Source organism: Phoxinus phoxinus, assembly GCF_949152265.1.
Source record: "Phoxinus phoxinus genome assembly, chromosome: 10".
Taxonomy (NCBI): domain Eukaryota; kingdom Metazoa; phylum Chordata; class Actinopteri; order Cypriniformes; family Leuciscidae; genus Phoxinus; species Phoxinus phoxinus.
This window is the reverse complement of record NC_136885.1, coordinates 6782538-6803001: the sequence shown is the minus strand read 5'-3', so window position 1 is coordinate 6803001 and position 20464 is coordinate 6782538. Positions and strand designations below refer to the sequence as shown.

The following is a 20464-nucleotide window of genomic DNA, read 5'->3' as shown; positions in this document are numbered from 1 at the left end:
CAACAATGACAAATATGTGAAAAATAATGTATAATCATTTGAACATTCAAGCCTATTCTAAAACCTATTCTTGTAGAGCCCAAAAACTAAATCAAGAATCTATTTTGAGTAGAGCTAAACCAAACGCATGTGTCATGATTTGTAGTTACTGCATTTTGCATTTGAGGGGCAGAATAGTTCACCCAGAATGCTTTTCATACTAAAAAATCTTAATTCAAACTGAAACAAGATTATTTTTCTTACCCCATTGGCAGATAATTTTATTTGCATCTAGATCCCCCCTACTTTAGTAAATGCATCTTGATTTAAGATTTTTTTATATTTGGACTGGAAACAAGACAAAAATATTTTTTCTTGAAAAGAAACGCATTTTTTGCAGTATGATAGGAGTTCGTCCTAACATAAAACATCACATTCATGAACGTGTGCATGTGTGTGTGACTGTGAATGCATATACTTGCTTACACATAACATGTCAGTGTATGTTTCTACCTGCTGGTGTGAGATTAGTGTGAATTGGCCATTGTTCCTTGGTTTAGTGACCCAAGCTAAGCTCAGACCTCCAGCCAAACGTCCGGCTTCTAAACAACAGATCATTAGCAGAGACACATCTGCAGTTGATCTCTTTAGATCATCTAGAGCGTGTACATCTATATTCAGTGTCTGTAGATGATAATGTCCCATTGTTTCAGCGCGTGGTGTGTTTGGGGGCAGAAATGAATCATTGTCCAGAGAGGGAGGCTGATATGCTGTTCATCTTAATGTTAGCCTGGACATGACTCAGGAATGCCTGGATTCACAGATGGTGGGTTTCTTATATGTGGGGGATCTCTCTGGGATGTGTTAGGTAATACAGGCATGTTTTCTTAAAAGAATATGACCCTGAGTCACAGTCATGGACGTGTCTGTGTTTGTTTCGCTGTAGGAGGCAGACTTCTGTAGTAGACAAAACACTTACAGGGTTACGTGAGAAATCATCTTTTTTCTTTCTCGCTGACTTCCTTTTTTTGGCTTTTGCTTTTCTTTCTCCTGTGTCTCTCTGTGATTCCGTCTGCCACAGTTTTATTGTTTAGATTTTGCTCTTTCAGAGCTCAGGGGGTGTTAACTATCACTGTTATTATTGTTTATATTTCCTCTAACACTGGAGGACGACCCACACACTGAACTTTAATACACAGTGTTTGTGATCCAGACGTGTGTTCAGCAATGCCCTGGAAAACACCCTCCAGCATCACTGCAGAGACTTGTTTAGATGTCAGTAGTTTTGTCAGACTAGTTCTGAGTGTTTGTCTGGTTTCATTATCAGTATTTTAACCAGTGAGACTACTTTAAGGTGTCAGTAGTTTAATTAAACTAGTTTAAACATCAGTTTTCGACTGGTTTAGATGCCGTAGTCTGGTTTAATTTTAAGTATATGTAGCGATAATAGTTCATTAAGTATCAGTATTGGTCTAGTTCAGGTTTCATTAGTTTTGAGTAGCCATAGTTTAAGTATCAGCATTTGTCTAGTTTACTGTAGCTATCTCTAGTTTAATGATCCTAGTTTGAGTATCAATGTTGGTCTAGTTTAGGTGTGATTGCCATCGTCAGTGTCTTGGCAATATTGTGCACATTTTGAGACTTTTCGAGATCTACGTTTACTCTCAAAGCAATGTGAGAAACACTTAAAATATGACAGATTACTCATTATTAGATATATGTCTCATGGGTGGGTCTATGCACATTTGCTTAGTAATTTTAGTTTTCTGATATATGTGCTACATCCTCTCCTTTTTTATTCCTCTGTCTTTGACACTTTTGCTATGAACTTCTCATGGGGGAGAATTCCTAGTTGCATGTGATGTGTGATTATGGTAGGAAACCCATAAAAACGATCATCACAAGCAGAACCGAGATCTGTAATTACAGACAGCTAAAAACAGACTTCCACACGCTGCACAAACAAATAATGACTGTCGGATATATCTTTTAAAAAAACTTCCAAGAACATGTACACAAACAAAATTGAAAACATAATAAAGCAAATGAAGCTGCACTCAAAAAAATAGCTCGTTGGTCTAACTTAATACAATTATGACACCTATATTTCCACACAGTTGAACTAATTTATATGAACTTAAACTAGGTTAATTACACTGATGATTCATCCTAAGTGAATGAGATCACACCATTTTCATTTGTCGTATTCTGTGAATGTTTCCTGAACATAATTCACTCTTGTTGAGCCAACCAGTGCTGTTGCTGTTCAGACTGGTGCCCTTGTGCAGAGTTGCATGAGTTTTCTGTTTTTAGGAAAATGAAAAGACTTGTTAGAGTTTAAGCGCCCTATTTTAACGATCTAAGCGCATGGTCTAAAGCGCATGGCGCAAGTGCACTAGGTTTTGTTCGAATCCACTTTTGCTTGTTTAACGACGGGAAAAATGGTCGGCGCTCCCGGCACATGGTCTAAAAGGGTTGTCCATATTCTCTTAATGAGTAATGGGTGTGTTTTGGGATTTACGTACGTTAAACCAATCAGAGTCTCATCTCCCATTCCCTTTAAAAGCCAGTTGCGCTCGCGCCATGGTGGATTCGCTATTTACATGGCAGAATTTGATAGTGGAAAGACCGAACGCATCTCCAGAGCGCAAACAGATCTGCTCGTGCGCGAGGTAAAAATGCAAGCAGACCATCTACGGGACAAGCCGGATTCACCATATCTTTATGTACACAATAATAATCTGAAAACTGGGGTAATGGGCAATATATTTTTTTTGTTATTTAAAGAGTTGGTTAGTTGCCCCAGGTTTCAGTTGGTCAATGGCGCAGTCTATTTCTGTTCCTCAAAATAGCAACTCGACAACAATGCGCCTGAACACACCTCGTTTTCAGACCAGCAGCCCATGGGAGAACAGATGGGTGCAAATGCATTTGCTATTTAAACAACGTGGCGCAGGATGTGAAAATGATAACTGCGTCGGGCTGAAACTAGCAAACAACACTTGCATCGCGCTTGGCGCCGCATTGCGCCAGGGGTAGGGCCCCATGTGTTTAATGTTTAGTTATTTTGAACATTTAAAAGAGTTTGTAGAAAATTACCATTGTGATGAAGAGGTGAGCTTGTGCTTAGGTTGTGAGTAGTTGTCTGGCACACATACATGTTCATGGTTGTTTAATAGAGAGGGGTAGAACTGATGACCACAAGTAGACTGTGTCAATGATGTGCTAGATTAAACTAGTTTTTTTTTTTTTTTTTTTTTTTATATATATAAAAACTAAAAGCCAAAACCAACACATGTTCATATGCTAAGTGTGACTTTTGTAACATGCAAGTTATGATCAAGTAAAACTTTTCTCATCACTGGCATTAGCAGTTACAGCATATTGAGAACAACAAAGCTTTATGCAAAATGGTAACCTCAAAAATCAAAATAACATCAACTCTTTTCAATTTCAAATATAACTGACCATCAAACTTTAACAGGTCTTTCACTTTACTATAAAACACATTAAATAGCACTTAATTTCAACATTTACTCTCCTGATCTATCACTATGCAAAGCATGCTGGGAACTAGAAATCCACTGTCCAGTTTCAGTCATTTCAACACAAATGATTCATGTAGTCCCAACACAAATGGTTTAAGTTAAAGGGGTGGTATAATGCCCTTTTCACAAGATGTAAAATAAGTCTCTGATGTCCCCAGAATGTGTATGTGAAGTTTTAGCTCAAAATACCCCACAGATATTTTTATATAGCATGTTAAAGTTGTCACTTTTTGAGGGTGAGCAAAATCGCACCGTTTTTGTGTCTGTCCCTTTAAATGCAAATGATCTGCTGATCCCGGCACAGGGGGCGGAGCTACAAGAGTTTGTGTCCTGAAAATTTCAAAAACTTTTAGCCTTTTATGTTAAATCTGGAGTCAGACAATGATGGAGAGACTCAAGAAGTGACAACATGTAGAAGCAACAGGACATTTCCGAATGGTTAGTTGGTGAATTTATGTTTTATTATTTTACATTTTACATTTTATGTTTAATTTACATTTTAAGGATGTGTAGTGCAAATATCTTTATATTATATAATTATACTTCCATTTTAGTTAACTTTCTTTCCAGTGCAAAACAATAGTACATAAAAAAAACAACTAATAAAGAAAATATAAAATATATATTTTATATATATTACCAGTTTTTTTTATGTATTATTGTTTTGCACTGGAAAGGAAATATTGCACTCAAATAATGCATTCAAGCAATACAACACCTGTATATATGCACAAGGAAAATGGCTAATGTAGTTTTTCACCACAAATTCTGCTGTTAAACACAATTAAGTTGAAATGATGCAGGTTGAAGGGTTCAAGAGAAGCAAATATTATATATATGCTCAAGGAAAATCTCACAGAAACAAATAAACCTCCAGACTAAGCACATTGTGCAGCTATTTCCCATTCAATTCTATATTTTTGTGCTCTTTTTCGCCGGCTGCTTGGAAGTAACGTTAGTCATTTTTACATTTCCCGCTGTTGTCACTTAGGGTCACTTGTCATCATCGTTGCTAAGATACATGACTCACAATGACTGAAACGACCAATTAAAAGGGCATTCTCTGATGATGTTCCAAGATGTTAAAAACGCGACGCTGATCATAGACAAACGGGGAGAAATTAGTATCTACCGCACGCACCGTCTGTTTTTTTTCTTATCATAGCCTACAAATGTCTTCGTTCATAGTCTGACATATATTAGAAGCTATGTGTGTGTCTGTCACGGATTTGCACTGAATTTGATTCTCAAAAATACGGAACAAAGTGCGTTCCGTATCGGTTCAATACGGAACAAGACTTTTATGTGTCAAATACGGGACGATTCCGTATTATACGGAACGGTTGGCAACCCTAGTAGTTATCTTCTAGTCAATGATTAGCGTATTCTATCTTGATAATCTATAAATCGCGTTCCCGAGAGTGGGGTTTATGTAAATTTTAGGGTTGGTGATGTCACTAACCCGGGAGGAAGCTCGTGTAGTCCCTACCAGCCGTTTGTTGTAGTCCTTAAAAAGCAATTTCTTTAAAATAAAATATCTCCCTTTGCTTTGAACTTTGAGCGTTGTAACTTTGCAGATGTTGTTTATGCTCACACAGCAACAATACACACTAACTAAAGTAAGAAAAGTGAAATCATATTCAACCACCCCTTTAAGTTAACAACATTTTACAAATGTAATTTGTGTCGTTGCAGCTTATTATATTTAAATAAACTGAGCAAACAGCTAGAATGATTTTTTTTTAGTGTGTGGATGAATGTTGTGAATGCGAGATCATTACTGCATGTGTAAATGTGTGACCACAGCTTGTGTCCTGCTGTGTTTGTGTGTGCAGCCCTGCGCAGTGGAACGGGTCAGTCTGTGGTGAACGGACGCTGGGCGGTCGACCCGCCGGGAGAGTACCAGACAGGAGGAACCACCTTCCTCTACAGCCGACCCAAAGCTGGGCCACACGAGCAGGGAGAGGAGAGAGGAGAGAGCCTCACAGCGCCCGGACCCACAACTGCCCAGCTGCAGCTATACGTACGTGCACACATGTGTTCATGTAGTATATTACAGTAATGTGGAAAGAGGTAGACGGGTCTGGCTGGAGTGTGATGGAGCAGAAACTCTGGGAGGTTTTTCTGCAGGAGTGGATGGAAGGAATGAGCTGTCGCTTTGTTAATACGTGCCTATTGTGTTTATTAATGATGATATTAAATGAGCATAACACTTCTGAACTCATGTTAGGAGCTCTATTGTTCTCCTCAAAGGGCTCAGGAAACAGGATTTTTTTCTTGCTCTAGGGTTGTTATAATTCCAACTAGCCACTAAAAAAATTATTTGCTATTAAACACAAGCCTTCATTTAGATATTTGTTTTCAGCTAAAAATGAAAATGCTGTCGTCATTTACTCCTCCTCATATGGAAGCTTGTTTCCGCCACAGAGTCAAAAATAAAAAAGATAATTGCGACTTTTTATCTCACTTATCTCAATTTGACTGTTCGCAAAGACCCGCCCCCCTTAGTTACTGTCGCTATGTCCGACAAGCTACGCCGCTCTCACGCCACACCATGTTCTCACGCAGTGAAAAACACATCGCGGAGCAGAGAGGAGACTAACAACACACTGACAGACAGGACAGACCAGGTTACTTTTCGCTTACTTTTGATATTAAACATATTAAACAAAGTCTCACCTTTCAAATTTGATCATTTTATAAAAGAAACGTAAACGTTTTGTGGCTCTTTAATGTGTCTGAATGTAATGTGTCAGAAGGAATCTTGTTTTAACCGCAAAAAGATGTCAGTACAATCTGTTTTTCAAGATCAAATCCTCCCATGTTAATCTACTAACTCTCCTGACTGCTTTGTCGGACAAAATGGCGGATGGCGAAGTATGACTGGTCAGATCACCTGTCAATCAAGCTCCCTGCGAAGGGTCAATTCTGACTTTTTTTCCTCTCAATTGCGAGTTTACATGCGTGATATAAAGTCGCAATTGCAGGTTATAAAGTCAGGATTGCGTGATATAAAGTCGCAATTGCGTGTTATTAAGTCAGGATTGCGTGATATAAAGTCGCAATTGCCTGTTATAAAGTCAGAATTGTGAGAAAAAGTATTTTTTTTCCCTTAGAATTGGACTTTATAACTGATAAAAGATGTCAGAATTGCAAGATATAGCCTAAACTTGCAATTATGTGTTATAAAGTCAGAATTGCGTGATATAAAGTCGCAATTGCAGGTTATAAAGTCAGGATTGCGTGATATAAAGTCGCAATTGCCTGTTATAAAGTCAGAATTGTGAGAAAAAGTCTTTTTTTTCCCTTAGAATTGGACTTTATAACTGATAAAAGATGTCAGAATTGCGAGATATAGCCTAAAAACTCGCAATTATGTGTTATAAAGTCAGAATTGCGTGATATAAAGTCGCAATTGCGTGAAAAAGTCTCACAGTGAAGTGAGCAATTGCGACTTTATTTCACGCAATTCTGATTTAATATCTTGCAATTCTAAGAAATAAAGTCAGAATTGCGAGATGTAAACTCGCAATTGTGAGATAAAAATTCGCAATTGTTTTTTTTATGTTTTATTCTGTGGCAGAAACAAGCTTCTATACTCTCATGTCGTTTCAAATCTGAATGAGTTTTTATTCTTCATCACAGAGTCACAGGAGAATCGTAATGTCTTACTTACAGATTCTCTTTAATTTAGGTAGTCTAAATCTTTGTGTGGTGAAGTTATCAGTGTTTGCTTAATTATAAATATCAGTATTAAACTAGTTTATGTATTGCTAATTTAATATCACTAGGTTAACTATCAGTTTAGGTATGACTAGTTTAATGATACTATTTTAAGTATCAATATTGGTCTGGTTTAGGTGTCCGTAATTTTGGTACTCATACTACTGTATATCAGTGTTTGTCTAATACAAATACATTTATTTTATGCTAAATATACTAAATATACTACAAATACCGGTACATTTACATATTTACGTACTTAATATAAATACCCTGCAATTGTACTTTAAGTATACAAAATTGTTCTGCTAAATTACAACTAATTTTGTACTTAATGCACTTTAGTTATCCAAAAATAGTGCTGAGGTTCAACTAAAGATATACTTAAGTATATTTTACAGAGATTATACAGAGATCATGCTACCATTACTAGTAGTGATAGTAAAACACTGTTTTAGGTTAAATAAGACATGTACATGTGCAATAAAGAAGTCGTCCAAATAAAGTTGAATTATAATATTTATATCAGTAAGTCTCAAGCGATATGTCAGTAAATGCTGTCTGGGACAAAAACTACTGAAACCTAAACCAGACCAATACTAATACTTGACCTAGTATAATTAAACTACTCATACCTAGTATTGGTCTGTTTAGGTTTCAGTAGTTTTGGTCCCAGACAGCAACACAGCGTCGGCCCAGATCCGGTCCACATCTGGGATGCGTGGGAATCCGCATGTACCAGATGTGGCCCGAATCTGTCGACACCATGTTGCTGTCTGGGGCAGCACACTACTTTAATTATCTGTATTTTAAGTAGTGATACTAGTTTAAGTATCAGTATTGGTTTAGTTAAGGTGTCAGTAAGAGTCTCTTGTTGACACACAGTAACAGCGTATCATGAATAGCACAGCTCTGATCATTTGGTCTTGTAAGAATGTAATGATTAATAATTCATATTCATATGCTTTAGCTTTAAGTTAACTTAGATGCTCAGAGATAGAGCGTCCACATAGTTCTGAGTGTGTAGGAGTGTGTTCGAGTGTGTTTTCATCAGTGATATACGGCCGATACTAACTGGAATGCGGTCATGCAGTGAGACGTTACCATATGCTGGAGTTTATTAACCTGTTTTTACTTTCTCTCTCTCTCGCTGTAGATTATTTTCCACAGGCAGAATCCAGGCATAGACTATGAATATTACTTCCCAGTGGAGAAACAGAAGGACGGAGAGAGAGAAGTACACAGAGAGAGGGAGCGAGGACGGGCAGCGCTCCGAGAAATCAGTGAGTTTTCCTACAGTCTTCTTGTTCTTCTCTCTCTCTCTCTCTCTCTCTCTCTCTCTCTCTCTCTCTCTCTCTCTCTCTCTCTCTCTCATCTCAGTTTCTATTTTTCTCTCCTGATGATCTTCTATGTCACTCTAAATTTATAGTGTTTATATGTCTGTGCCACGCAGATATATTTCACTTGAGCAGTCTTCTCTTATTTCTCTCATCACTTATTGGCCACCGTTGAAACCTTTTAAGGTCATTATAGGAGAATGGGCCTATGATTGTGTGTGTGGAACATCAGATGATGTTAAACAGAGTTTTTATGAGAATGGGGTCACTGTGAGAGTGTGTGACATGAACCAAAAAGCATGAATCAGGCTTTAGTTCTGTGCCAACTCTGCTAAAAAACTATTTTGGCAACTTGGGAACAGACTAGACCATCTAAATCAGCTTAAACCAGCTAATACCAGCACACCACAGCTGGTTTGAGCTGGTCTTTTCCTCAGGGAATTAAAACCTAGTGAGCTGCCTTGCTGTCTCCTCCCTATACAGGCAGTTACCTTCTGAGACAGCGTCCTGGCAGGTTTAACTGTACCTGCAATGTGAACAGTCTGGCGTTGCATGCCGCTAAGCTAACAACAGAATACTCAAAAAGGATGATCACACATGCAGCAGCAAGACTTTTAATAAGAGTTTGATGATTTTAAATAACATGAGAAAGAGAAACTGTTGCAATGCAAATGAACAGGTGTAAAGCAAATACTGTACTTAACTACTTTTTCAAATTTGTACAATACTTGTTCAGTTAGTTGCAACTTTCCCTTGTGCAAAAGTGTGCTTATTTGTATTGAATGTGCAGTAGTTTACTTCAAATCCTAGAACTATATTTTTTAAAACTCTACTGGCAAACTCACACTTTGGGCCCTATTTTAACGATCTAAGCGCAAGGTCTAAAGCGCATGGCGCAAGTGCACTTAGGATCGCGTCCGAATCCACTTTTGCTAGTTAAACGACGAGAAAAATGTTCGGCGCATGGTCTAAAAGGGTTGTCCCTATTCTCTTAATGAGTAATGGGTGTGTTTTGTGCGTAACGTGAAATAAACCAAACAGTCTCATCTCCCATTCCCTTTAAAAGCCAGTTGTGCTCGCGCCATGGCGGATTCGCTATATAAACGCTTTATAAAAGGATCTGCTCATGTGAGAGGTTTAAGCGCAAGCAGACCATCTACGGGGACAAGCCGGATTCCATCATATCTTTATGTACACAATAATAATCTTTTACATTGTAATCCTTTTATTTTTAATATTTGGCTAGTTTGTGTGCTGCTGGGCATCCCTGTGTGTGTAATAAGCACAATAAGCGTTGTGGACCCGCCTATAAGCGCATGTTACTAACGCGCTCTTTAAATAAAAATAAAAAAAGATTGCCCATTGAATTTAGACCAGGTTTTTGTTGGCGCAGTCTATTTATGTTGCCTCAAAATAGCAACGCGCCAACAATGCGCCTGAACACACCTCGTTTTCAGACCAGCAGCCCATGGGCGGACAAATGGGCGCCAATGCATTTGCTATTTAAACAACGTGGCGCAGAACGTGAAAATGATAACTCGGTCGGGCTGAAACAAACAACACTTGATAGGGCCGGGTGTATGATAGGACTCTTTATGTTATATATTGTATATTATATATATATAGTTTATTATTTCCCTAATAAGTACTCTTTTTAAAAGCAAGCTTAAGTGTACTTCTTTATCACAAGGGTTTTACAATTTCATCACTATATTTTTTCAGCCAATCTTATTTGTTTAGTGTTTAGCTCTAGGTAGGCAGCACACTAGGACTCATCATGCTTATCTCTGTGTTTCAGGTTCTGTCTCGGTGGCCGTCGAGAACCCTGTTGCTCCTCCTCCTGTGTTGTCTTCTGCCTCCTCGCCTCCATTTTTCTTCCCCTCCTCCTCCTCATCTTCCTCTGCATCTGATCGATGGCCACCAGAGAGGCCCCGCCCTCAGGGCTCAGGACCCAATCGTAACGCTCGGATCCCTCCAAGAACGGACCTCCCACTGGACAATCAGCCTGCATTCATGTGGCAAAGAGGCGCGCTGACAGAATGCACTGCTACCTGTGGCAAAGGTCAGGGGTCACCATAGCTATGTATATGAGTTGTAATCAAGGGGTCAATGTTTGGCCGGTGTGCAGTTTCTGGTAGATGCCATAATTACACCTTTATGCAATGAAAAGACATTTTTCTCTATGGACGACCATTCAAAAGTTACTATTCAGACTAAATGAAATCATTGCAACATACAACTGGTGATAAAACGATAACTATTAAGATATAATTTTCCTGGATAAAATTATAACAGAAGTTCGATACGTGTCCAATATAATGTTTATGCATTAAGCAAATTATGCTGCACGTGTCTGTTGCAGACACACTGGTGCCAATGACTGATAAGCGCTGCTATTTCTGTAGCCTATAAGAAACATTAAACAGCAAACTGGACAAAAGCGGAACGAGACAGAGCTCGTTTGAACCACACACTCCACATTCATCAGCTCGGCTCAGTGTGAATGTGCGAATGTGTTTACTTGCTGACCGTCTTGATCACGTAACCACTAAAAATCGTTGTGAGATTCAGTAATGCTTCCGAGTTTGGTGCAGAGTTCTCCCATACAAAACACAAATCAAACACTTTGATTGTGGCAGAAATGTGGGATATTCATATCGAATTGTATTAAATTATTAATGTAGATTTGTGCGTAATGGAATATGATTACAGTATTTTTTGTTAAGCTATAGCAGTTTTTGTGCATTTATATAATACTAAATGACTTTAGGCTAAACTAAATTCTAGTTTATTTATTTTTTACCATGGTAGTGAAGTGCAACGCATGGTTGTACCCGTGGTTAACATGATTAAAATACTTTGGAAGACCACATTTTACCCTATAGAAATTAGGTTGTTACAATTTTTCAATGTTACTGTTTTTTGTTTTGTTTTATGAACATACATTTACATCTATATCCCAAAAAAAAAAAAAATCCTGCGATGCAAAGCTACATTTTCACTATTTCTTCTTATTATTAATGTTTAAAACAGTTCATTTATGTATTCATTTTATTTTTATTTTTTTAACAGTAGTGTTTACATATGGCTATATTTTCCCCATCTACAAGGATTTTTGTTATTGAGTGATCAGTCACGTGACATTTACATGAATCTCCTCTTACGACTTTGCACCGGTTGACACCACACACACTATTGCTTTGAGTGGCTCTTTTATAACCTGTGATCCTGAGTGGACGCGGTGGATTAATGCTGTGTTTATTTGTAATAGGCGAGCTGGAAACACTCAGAGAACATGAACCCATTGCCTACTGACATATGAAGAAAGCCAAGCACTGTGGAACAGTGTACAAACGTACATGTGCCAAACTGTTAGGGAGTTTCTCTATAGGGCTGTGAGTGTGTTTGAGGGGGTTTCTCAGCTCTCTTGCCACTGTTTTTTATTAAGCTGATTTACCCAGTGTTAGTTTGCTATCTGCTGCCTCCTTCTGGTATGTTTAAAGAGCTAGTGGCGTTTGCTCGAGCATACATCCCTCACATCTAGAGATCAGAAGATCACAGAGGCTTAAGGGTGTAAACAACATCCCCAGAACACCTTGCCATCAAATTTTACACTAAAAAATGCTGTGTAATGCATGTATGTTTGTTTTCTGACGTGTATGTATGTGTTTGTGTATATTCAGGCTCTCAGTACAGAGAGATTGTGTGTGTGAATAGACACACAGAACAGGAAGTCCATGAGAGGAGGTGCGACTCTGCAACCAAACCCGCGGCAGAGGAGGAACCCTGTAATGTTCATCCTTGTCCACCATTGTGAGTAACTGTGCATGTACATACAGTACTGTTCAAAAAATGTGGGTTCAGTAAGATTTGTTTTTTAAGAAATTAAACTTTTAATGAACAAGGATGCATTAGATGGATCAAAGTGTTGTCAAAGACATTTATAATGTTACAAAATATTTGAAACTTTCTATTAATCTATTCAACTCCCTGTAAGATCAGGGAGCGCAGTGATAATCCCCTTAGGGTTCACAAAACCAGTCACGAGTCGCACGGGTATATTTGTGACAATAGCCGACAATACATTGTATTGGTCAAAATTATCTGTTTGTCTTTTATGCCAAAAATCATTAGGATATGAAGTAAAGATCATGTTCCATGAAGATATTTAGTAAATTTCCTACTGTAAATATATAAAACATTTCTTTTTGTGAGTGAATGCAGCACAATCGCCAACATAAACGGACAACTTTAAAGGAGATTTTCTCAATGTTTAGATTTTTTTGCACCCTCAGATTCCAGATTTTCAATAGTTGTAACTCCGCCAAATATCGTCCTATCCTAACAAACCATACATCACTGGAAAGCTTATTTATTCAGCTTTCAAATAATGTATACATCTCAATCTCCATGTGACTGGTTTTGTGGTCCAGGCAGGGTCACAAATGTATTGCAGATATCATTAATGTTCTTAATGACTGTAATTTAATGTGACTACACGAATCAAGATCAATGACAGTCTGATGACCTACTTCTGACTAGCCAAGTGCAACATGAAATGGCGTATTGAATATTGATCAACGTGAAATGGCGCTAAAACGTAAAACTGCTTACCCTGAGCTCCATTTGCAAGATTGGCATGCCAAGTTGGCCTCTTTACCCAAGCCATGACTGCGTCCATATTCATCTCCATTGAGGATGCTTTGTGGATTTTCTCCTATAAAAAACACAATTTCCAAAGGTCGATTCATCTTGCTCTATTTGTTCACCACTAGCGCATGCTGATGACGTTTTATTCTTCTATACTAACTTGGTCGTAGCCTACGATTCAATAAGTGTCATCATCGTACAGTCTACAGAAGACCCAACTTGTAGACACAAGTTTATTAGATCCATATTGTACAGTGTTATTTTGCACTGATCTTATATGATTGCTGAAATTGCACAGTCTGTGGCAGGAAATACATGAATGAATATAGATTGTTGTTTTGGGTTGATATGTATATCTCAGTTAAGTTGTGTGTGTGTGTGTGTGTGTAGCTGGGATACAGGTGTGTGGTCGGAGTGCAGTGTTTCCTGCGGTAGGGGTGTGCAGCAGCGTCACATACAGTGCAGGCAGAGTTTTGGGAACCGCTCAACGATGATTCACCCTCAGCGCTGCTCCAGTCTCTCGCAGCCCAACGCCACTCAGCCCTGCCACCCGCGCGTGTGCTCCCACTGGGAGGTCAGCACCAACTGGAGCACGGTAAGACACCTGTGCGTGAGGTGGACTTGCTCACTTTTTTATATAATTTTCTTTTAGTATTATTCTAGCCTGGGAAAACCCAGACCACTTCCGGCAAATTTAGATTTGCTCTGCAAGTGGGTCTGGCAAAGAGCCCATTGAAACCCATTTCCAATCCGTCGAAATCGCGGCACCAATCAGAAACGTTGGGGCGGGCTTTACACGATGACGACAGAGCAGCGACGGTGACGCAGATTTTGTACATTACAAAGATGGATGCCGCTATCGCGTCTGTTTCAAGCGATTTAAAATGGTCATTTACAAAAACGGCAAAAGTCGTCAGAAGCCATTGCTACATCTTCCTGAAAAACACAAACAGAGAATTGCTGAGAGTCTCAGATGTTTCTCCATCGATCTGATTGGTTTTAGATCTATCCAATTGCGCCCAGAGCCATTTGAGCGACGTCCGTTGGTGACGCCCCTGTGGAAATGAATTGTCTATGGAGCTTTGCCAGACCCTAACTCAGTTTCAACTGAGAGTGGTCTGGGTTTTCCCAGGCTAGTATTATTCAGTATTTTTTGTAAATATTATGTGTAGTAAAATGTTTTTGTATATTTTTGAGCACCTGTGTTTTTTCTGTTCTTGTTGCATCTTTAAAGGGGACCTATTATGCACAGATGTGTGTAAACAACTAGCCTATAATGGTAAAAATCCACCCACTCCTATCTTAGAATCCACATAAATCATAAACAGAAGCCGCGTTTCCATTACCCTTCAAATTGCGCGAATTGAAAATACGCCAATGGAAATACGTCAATTTCGCGAAAACTCCCATTTATCTCGAAAAAGTTTTTACGCTCGCATGAGGAGGTTTCTCAGGCAATTCGAAAAAGAAATATTCAGCAAAACTGCAATGGAAACAGTTTTTTGCGCATTTACAGGTCACCTGGCGTAGATGACGTGGTGTGTTTGGACAGAAGACGAGACACAGTTCTTCATTAAACTCATAAAAGACAAAATAATTACAGGAATACTGGATTCTAAAGAAATGCCAAAATTAAGACCTCGGAGCAGATATGAGTGAGAAACACCCAGAAACTCCTCATATGTGCCGCTCTCAAGTATAAGGGTCTTTCCTTGCCATTAATGAGTGGATAACACACACGTCTCCTTCGATTAATAATAATGGCCAGTGCAGCGGATATACATAAACCTACCAACGTCTGTTGCCAAGATTTTTGGAATGACTTATCGCGAGAGGAAGAAATTAAGTTTTAGTCGCTCAACATCGGTTAATGGAAACGCTGTAATTTCGCGAATCATTTTTTTTGCAAAAGTTTTGCCATTTTTTCGAAATGTCGACAAAAAACGATTGTGAAATTATGGCGTTTCCACGAGCGGTTCCAGATTTCCCCCTACTCTTATGTAAGCCCCGCCCATGACTGGTGACGATCTGCATTATTAGCATAGATCCCGCCCTGAGTGACAGTGAAGTTGTCCCGCAGCAACTGAAGGTGTGTGTCCCGCAGCAGTCGCCATGACTGTTTCCTCACTGTAGCAGCTGGAGATATGCAATGCCTGCGCCAAAATAAAACATTGCAAATGTTCTGTTATTGGATGTACCAACGAACATAAGAGTATCCATAGACTCCCAGCATCTGAGCCACTAAGGACACTGTGGTTGAATTTCATTTATGAAGGAAATGTGCCTAAGAAAGTTGTTAAAGTGTTATATATTTGCGCAAATCCTTTTATGCTGGACTGCTTTTCAACGCTGGATTTGCACAAAAGTTGTTTCTGAAAGATTTTCGGATTAACATGATGGTACATGCTAGTCGATGAGTTGAATCAACTTAACTCCACAACAACTACATACATTTATCCGCTAATCATTCAGAAACATCCTGTTGCAGTCTAAAAGTTGTAACTGGAGTCTCTCCATCATTGTCCGACTCCGGTACTAACATGTAAGGGTACTGACAATTTCTTACATTTTGGCTCCGTGACACTCTCCAGTGTTGTTGTTGCCGGAGTATCTGAAGCACGAGCTGTAAAGGCTCCGCCCTCTTCTGGAAAGGGGCAACTGGTCATTTGCATTTAAAGGGACACACACACAAATTGCTTGTTTTTGCTCAAACTCAAATAGGGGCAAATTTTACAAATTATAGGCTAATAAATGATCTGTTGGGTATTTTGAGCTGACTCTTCACATACACTTACTGGGGACACTAGAGAGACTTATATTACATCTTACAGAGTGGCATATAATAGGTGCCTTTAAACTCCTTTCCTTTAAGCCTCCAGTGCAGCTACACATATGCAGATGGATATTTTTGGGCACTGCATCTTGCGCTGTTTCTTGTACCGCCACTAGCATTGCATTTTGCTGTGTCAAGTTGAAAATAGTCTTTTAAATTTGTGTCTTGTAAATTGAGACCCCTGTATTGTTCCATATTGCTTTCTGTCTAGCTGTTTTTATAGGCAAAGTCTTGTGCCAATGAAACATGTTCTGGCTACAGTAGTTGTTCAGGCAACCAACTGACTAGTTGATTTGGAAAATCTGTTGTTTTGCTCTAGTCTATCTTAAGTCTTTCTGTTTATCTCCAATCTATCTATGTGTGGATCTCCAGAGACACATAGACGAGTTTGAGCTGTCTGCATGAATGATAATGCATCTTATTCCCACAGTGTTCAGTGGATTGTGGAGTGGGAAAGAGAACCAGGAGTGTACGCTGTGTCAGTAACCATGGTAGCACTATGAGTGACAGGGAGTGCAATGACAGGCTCCGCCCACAGCGCACAGAGGACTGTCACATGGGTCCTTGTGTCACTAATTGGTACTTCACGGATTGGACAAACACTGTGAGTATTGACCAGTGAGACTCTTGATTTGTCATTTTGTAAATGTATATATTCATATAGAGATATTTAATCAAATGGGTTATTGTTTCTCTCTCTCAGTGTTCTGCGACGTGCGGGCCGGGCGTCCAGCGGAGAGAGGTGGTGTGTTTGACCGGTGGAGGCAGGAGAGAGGGAGACGGTGGAGTGGAATGTGTGGCAGAGAAACCGGCTGATATGAAGGCCTGTAACGGGGGTCCCTGTACACCCACCCACCTGTGGTATACTGGACCCTGGGGACAGGTGAGGCCCGTGTGTCTACAGCAAACATCGGTCTGTTATATTCCAATCTCAAGGTCTATGTAAGATTGGAATAGAAATATGTGATAGAATATAGAATAGAAAAACACATCAATGCATGAAGTGAAATAATAGAATAGAATAAAATAGAAATATGAATAAAAGAACAACATCAAAGAAAATTTTATTAAATTAAATAGAACAAAATATAATAGAACAATGTAGAATAGAAGAACAATGAATAGAATAAATTTGCATAGAATAAAGTTAAAAGCAATGTGGAATGGAATAACAGAATAGTACAGAACAGAACAATTAGAAGCCAATTAGAATAAAGTTAAAATATTTCAATTCAGAAATAGAATAGAATGTAGAATAGAACAACATCAAAGAAAAGACAATACATTTTAATTGAACAAAGTAAAATATTATAGAATAGAATAACATTAAAGTTAAAATAATTGAATTCAATCATTTAAAAAAAAGAATAGAATAATGTAGAACAGAATGACATCAAAGAAACCTAATAAAAGGAAATCGAACAAAATAAAATAGAATGGAATATTGTTCATTAGAGCAGAATAAAGTTGCATAGAATAAAGATGGATAGAATAGAACAAAGTTAAATGTAGAACAGAACTAGCCAATAAGAATAGTTAAAATAATTATAATTAGAACATTCTAAAATAGAATAAAATAACGTAGAATAGAATAACACCAAAGAAACTACCGGTAAATGGAACAAAATAAAACATTATAGAACCATGAAGAATAGAACAGAATGAAAATGCATAGAATAAAGTTGGAAAAAATAGAATAAAGTTAAATGTAGAACAATGTACAATACAATTCAATTAGAATGAAGTTAAAATAAATCAAATAGAACATTCTAAAAATCGAAAAATAATGTAGAATGACAAAAAAAACTAGAATAGAAATAAAATAGAATAAAACCATGTAGAATAGAATAAAGTGAAAGGAATAGAACAAAGTTAACTATAGAATAGAATAGAATAGAATAGAATAGAATAGAATAGAATAGAATAGAATAGAATAGAACAGAACAGAACAGAACAGTGAACTGTCTTTGAGTGTGTGTTCACTCTCTGTCAACAGTGTAACGCAGTGTGTGGGAACGGCACCCAGCGCAGGGACGTCATCTGTGTGAAGAAGACAGGAAGTGACTTCACCGTGAGCGGCACCAGTGAGTGCTCCCACCTGGACAAACCGTTCCCAGTGCAGTCGTGTGAACTGGAGCCCTGCAAACCACAGTGGTTCACCACCGAATGGAGCACGGTGAGGATGACGTCATCTGTCAATCAATCTGTCCCTCAGGGTCTCCCCTGGTTCTGCTGTTATTAAGAGTTGCTGTGTTTCGGTGCAGTGCTCTCGCTCCTGTGGTGAGGGGGTGCAGACGCGGGAGGTCCGGTGTCTCACAGCAGACAGACAGTACAGTGCAGCCTGCCATCTCGACAGCAAGCCTGCGCATGAGCAGTCCTGTAACACCATCCCCTGCAGTCCCTTTGAAGGTGTGTGTCAGTGTGTTCATGTACTGGGGCAGGATTTTCAAACTGGGGCCCGGGAAAAGTTTTGAGGAAATCAGCGATATATTTGATTTATTATATCTGATTAAAATAAAATGTTGTTTAAATAAATAAATAATAAATGTATGTACACAAAACAATTATTGTTGTAAATAAACATTTGTTTAAAAATAATATGTTGATACATTTGATAAAAATTGTATTAAATAAATAAATAACATTTAATTTAAATAAATAATATATAATCATTTAAATAAATACAATTTGATTACAATTATACATTTTATAATAATACTTATACATAAACCTAAATAAATAAATACAACTTGATTTAAATAAAAAGAAAGTGTAAAAATGTAAAAGAAAATTAAACTAGCTAAATTAATTAATTAATAAATTTGATTAAAATGAAAACAATTATAAATTGTATTTAAATAAATATATAATAAATTAACACATTTGATCAAAATAAATGTATTAAAATAAATAAATAAAGACATTTGATTAAAATACATGAATACAATTTTATTTAAAAAATAATAATAATAATAAAGTAATAAATTTTATTAAAATAAAATAATAATTTAAATAAATAACATTTGATTTAAATAAATAAAAAATAACTACAGTACATAAATAAAAACATTTGATTAAAAAAAATCAAATAAATACAATTTGATTAAAATAATACATTTCATAATACTACATAATTAAATAAAAATTTATTTAAATAGAAATATAGTGTAAAAATGTAAAATAATAATAATATTAAACTAAGTGACTGAATAAAAACATTTGATTAAAATAATTTGATAAAAAAGAAATCTAACTTACAAAATACAGTAGGCCCTATATTGAGTAGACAAAACGCAATGATGTAATGTAATGGAAACTAAATATTTTAAACATTTATCATATAAATTTCCCACAGTATTAATTGGATCTTTTTCTTTCTTTGCCTTTAAACTTTAGGATGGGGGTCCCTCGTATGAGGATGATCATATTTTGGGGGTCCATGGCATCTAACAGATTGAAAAGCCCTGGTTTAGATTATAATCTCTCTCTCTCTCTCTCTCTCTCTCTCTCTCTCTCTCTCTCTCTCTCTCTCCCTATCTCTCTCTTTGTAGATGAGAACTGTAAAGACAGACGACATAACTGTGTAATGGTGGTCCAGGCTCGACTCTGCGTCTACTCCTATTACAAGACCGCCTGCTGTGCGTCCTGTACCCAGAGTGCTCAGCGGGCCAAAAGACATTAACCCTAGACGAGTCACAGAGATTCACTACGAGCCAACCAGAGCCAAAACTCAGCCAATCAGTGACCGCATTATAGTTCTATCACCGGAGACAGCCAATCAGAGGCCAGACACGTTCAAATGGAGTTCCACCTTGAGCTGATCTGAGATCAGGATCCCTTTAAAGTGACAGTTTTCAGATGTTATCACATATGGGCTCAAATGATTGACAGTAGCTCTCTCCCTATATTGCTGAAGAGTCAGCGGCAGTGCTAGGACTGTTCAGTACTGTCAAATACTTAACCATTCCTTAAATGTTGTTTAAACAAGTGCACTGATGTCACAAGTCCTCGTTATGGACATATATATATGAAGATATTGTTAAGTGAGAACAATTCTAGAAGTTGCCTTTGTGCTTTTGTCACTCATGAAGTGTTTTCTTTTAATTGCAAGTCAATCAGAACATCTGGAATCATAATCACCGTCTCATTTAGCCGAGTTGTGTGACCTAACTATGACAAAACACACAGATAAAACACCAGTTACACACACAATGTTCATCCTACACTCCTCATTAAGGTTTTTGTAAGAAAGTGAAAAGGAGAGAGAGAATGCATCCATTTGTTTTCATGTGAATGCACACGATTGCATACTGTAATCACTGCCTAAAAATGACAAAAGCCGCTATAGGTTATCATACAAGCATCAGTTCTCCCCTCTGGCTTTGTCTCAGTCC

The 20464-nt window shown here is 37.8% G+C and overlaps 1 protein-coding gene across 2 annotated transcripts in view; it reads left to right on the top strand.

The window, feature by feature from the left end:
• The window catches only part of adamtsl4 (ADAMTS-like 4), a 78263-nt gene that overhangs the window by 55140 nt on the left and 2659 nt on the right, over positions 1–20464 (top strand). For both annotated transcript variants that reach the window (XM_079624953.1, XM_079624954.1), the window contains exons 8-17: positions 5363–5550; positions 8407–8533; positions 10386–10649; positions 12271–12400; positions 13628–13832; positions 16501–16674; positions 16774–16953; positions 18067–18246; positions 18335–18479; positions 19622–20464. The exon at positions 19622–20464 is cut by the window's right edge. In XM_079624953.1, the coding sequence (XP_079481079.1) occupies positions 5363–5550; positions 8407–8533; positions 10386–10649; positions 12271–12400; positions 13628–13832; positions 16501–16674; positions 16774–16953; positions 18067–18246; positions 18335–18479; positions 19622–19752 (1724 nt within the window). In that variant the 3' untranslated portion in view covers positions 19753–20464. The remainder of the gene's footprint in view (positions 1–5362; positions 5551–8406; positions 8534–10385; positions 10650–12270; positions 12401–13627; positions 13833–16500; positions 16675–16773; positions 16954–18066; positions 18247–18334; positions 18480–19621) is intronic.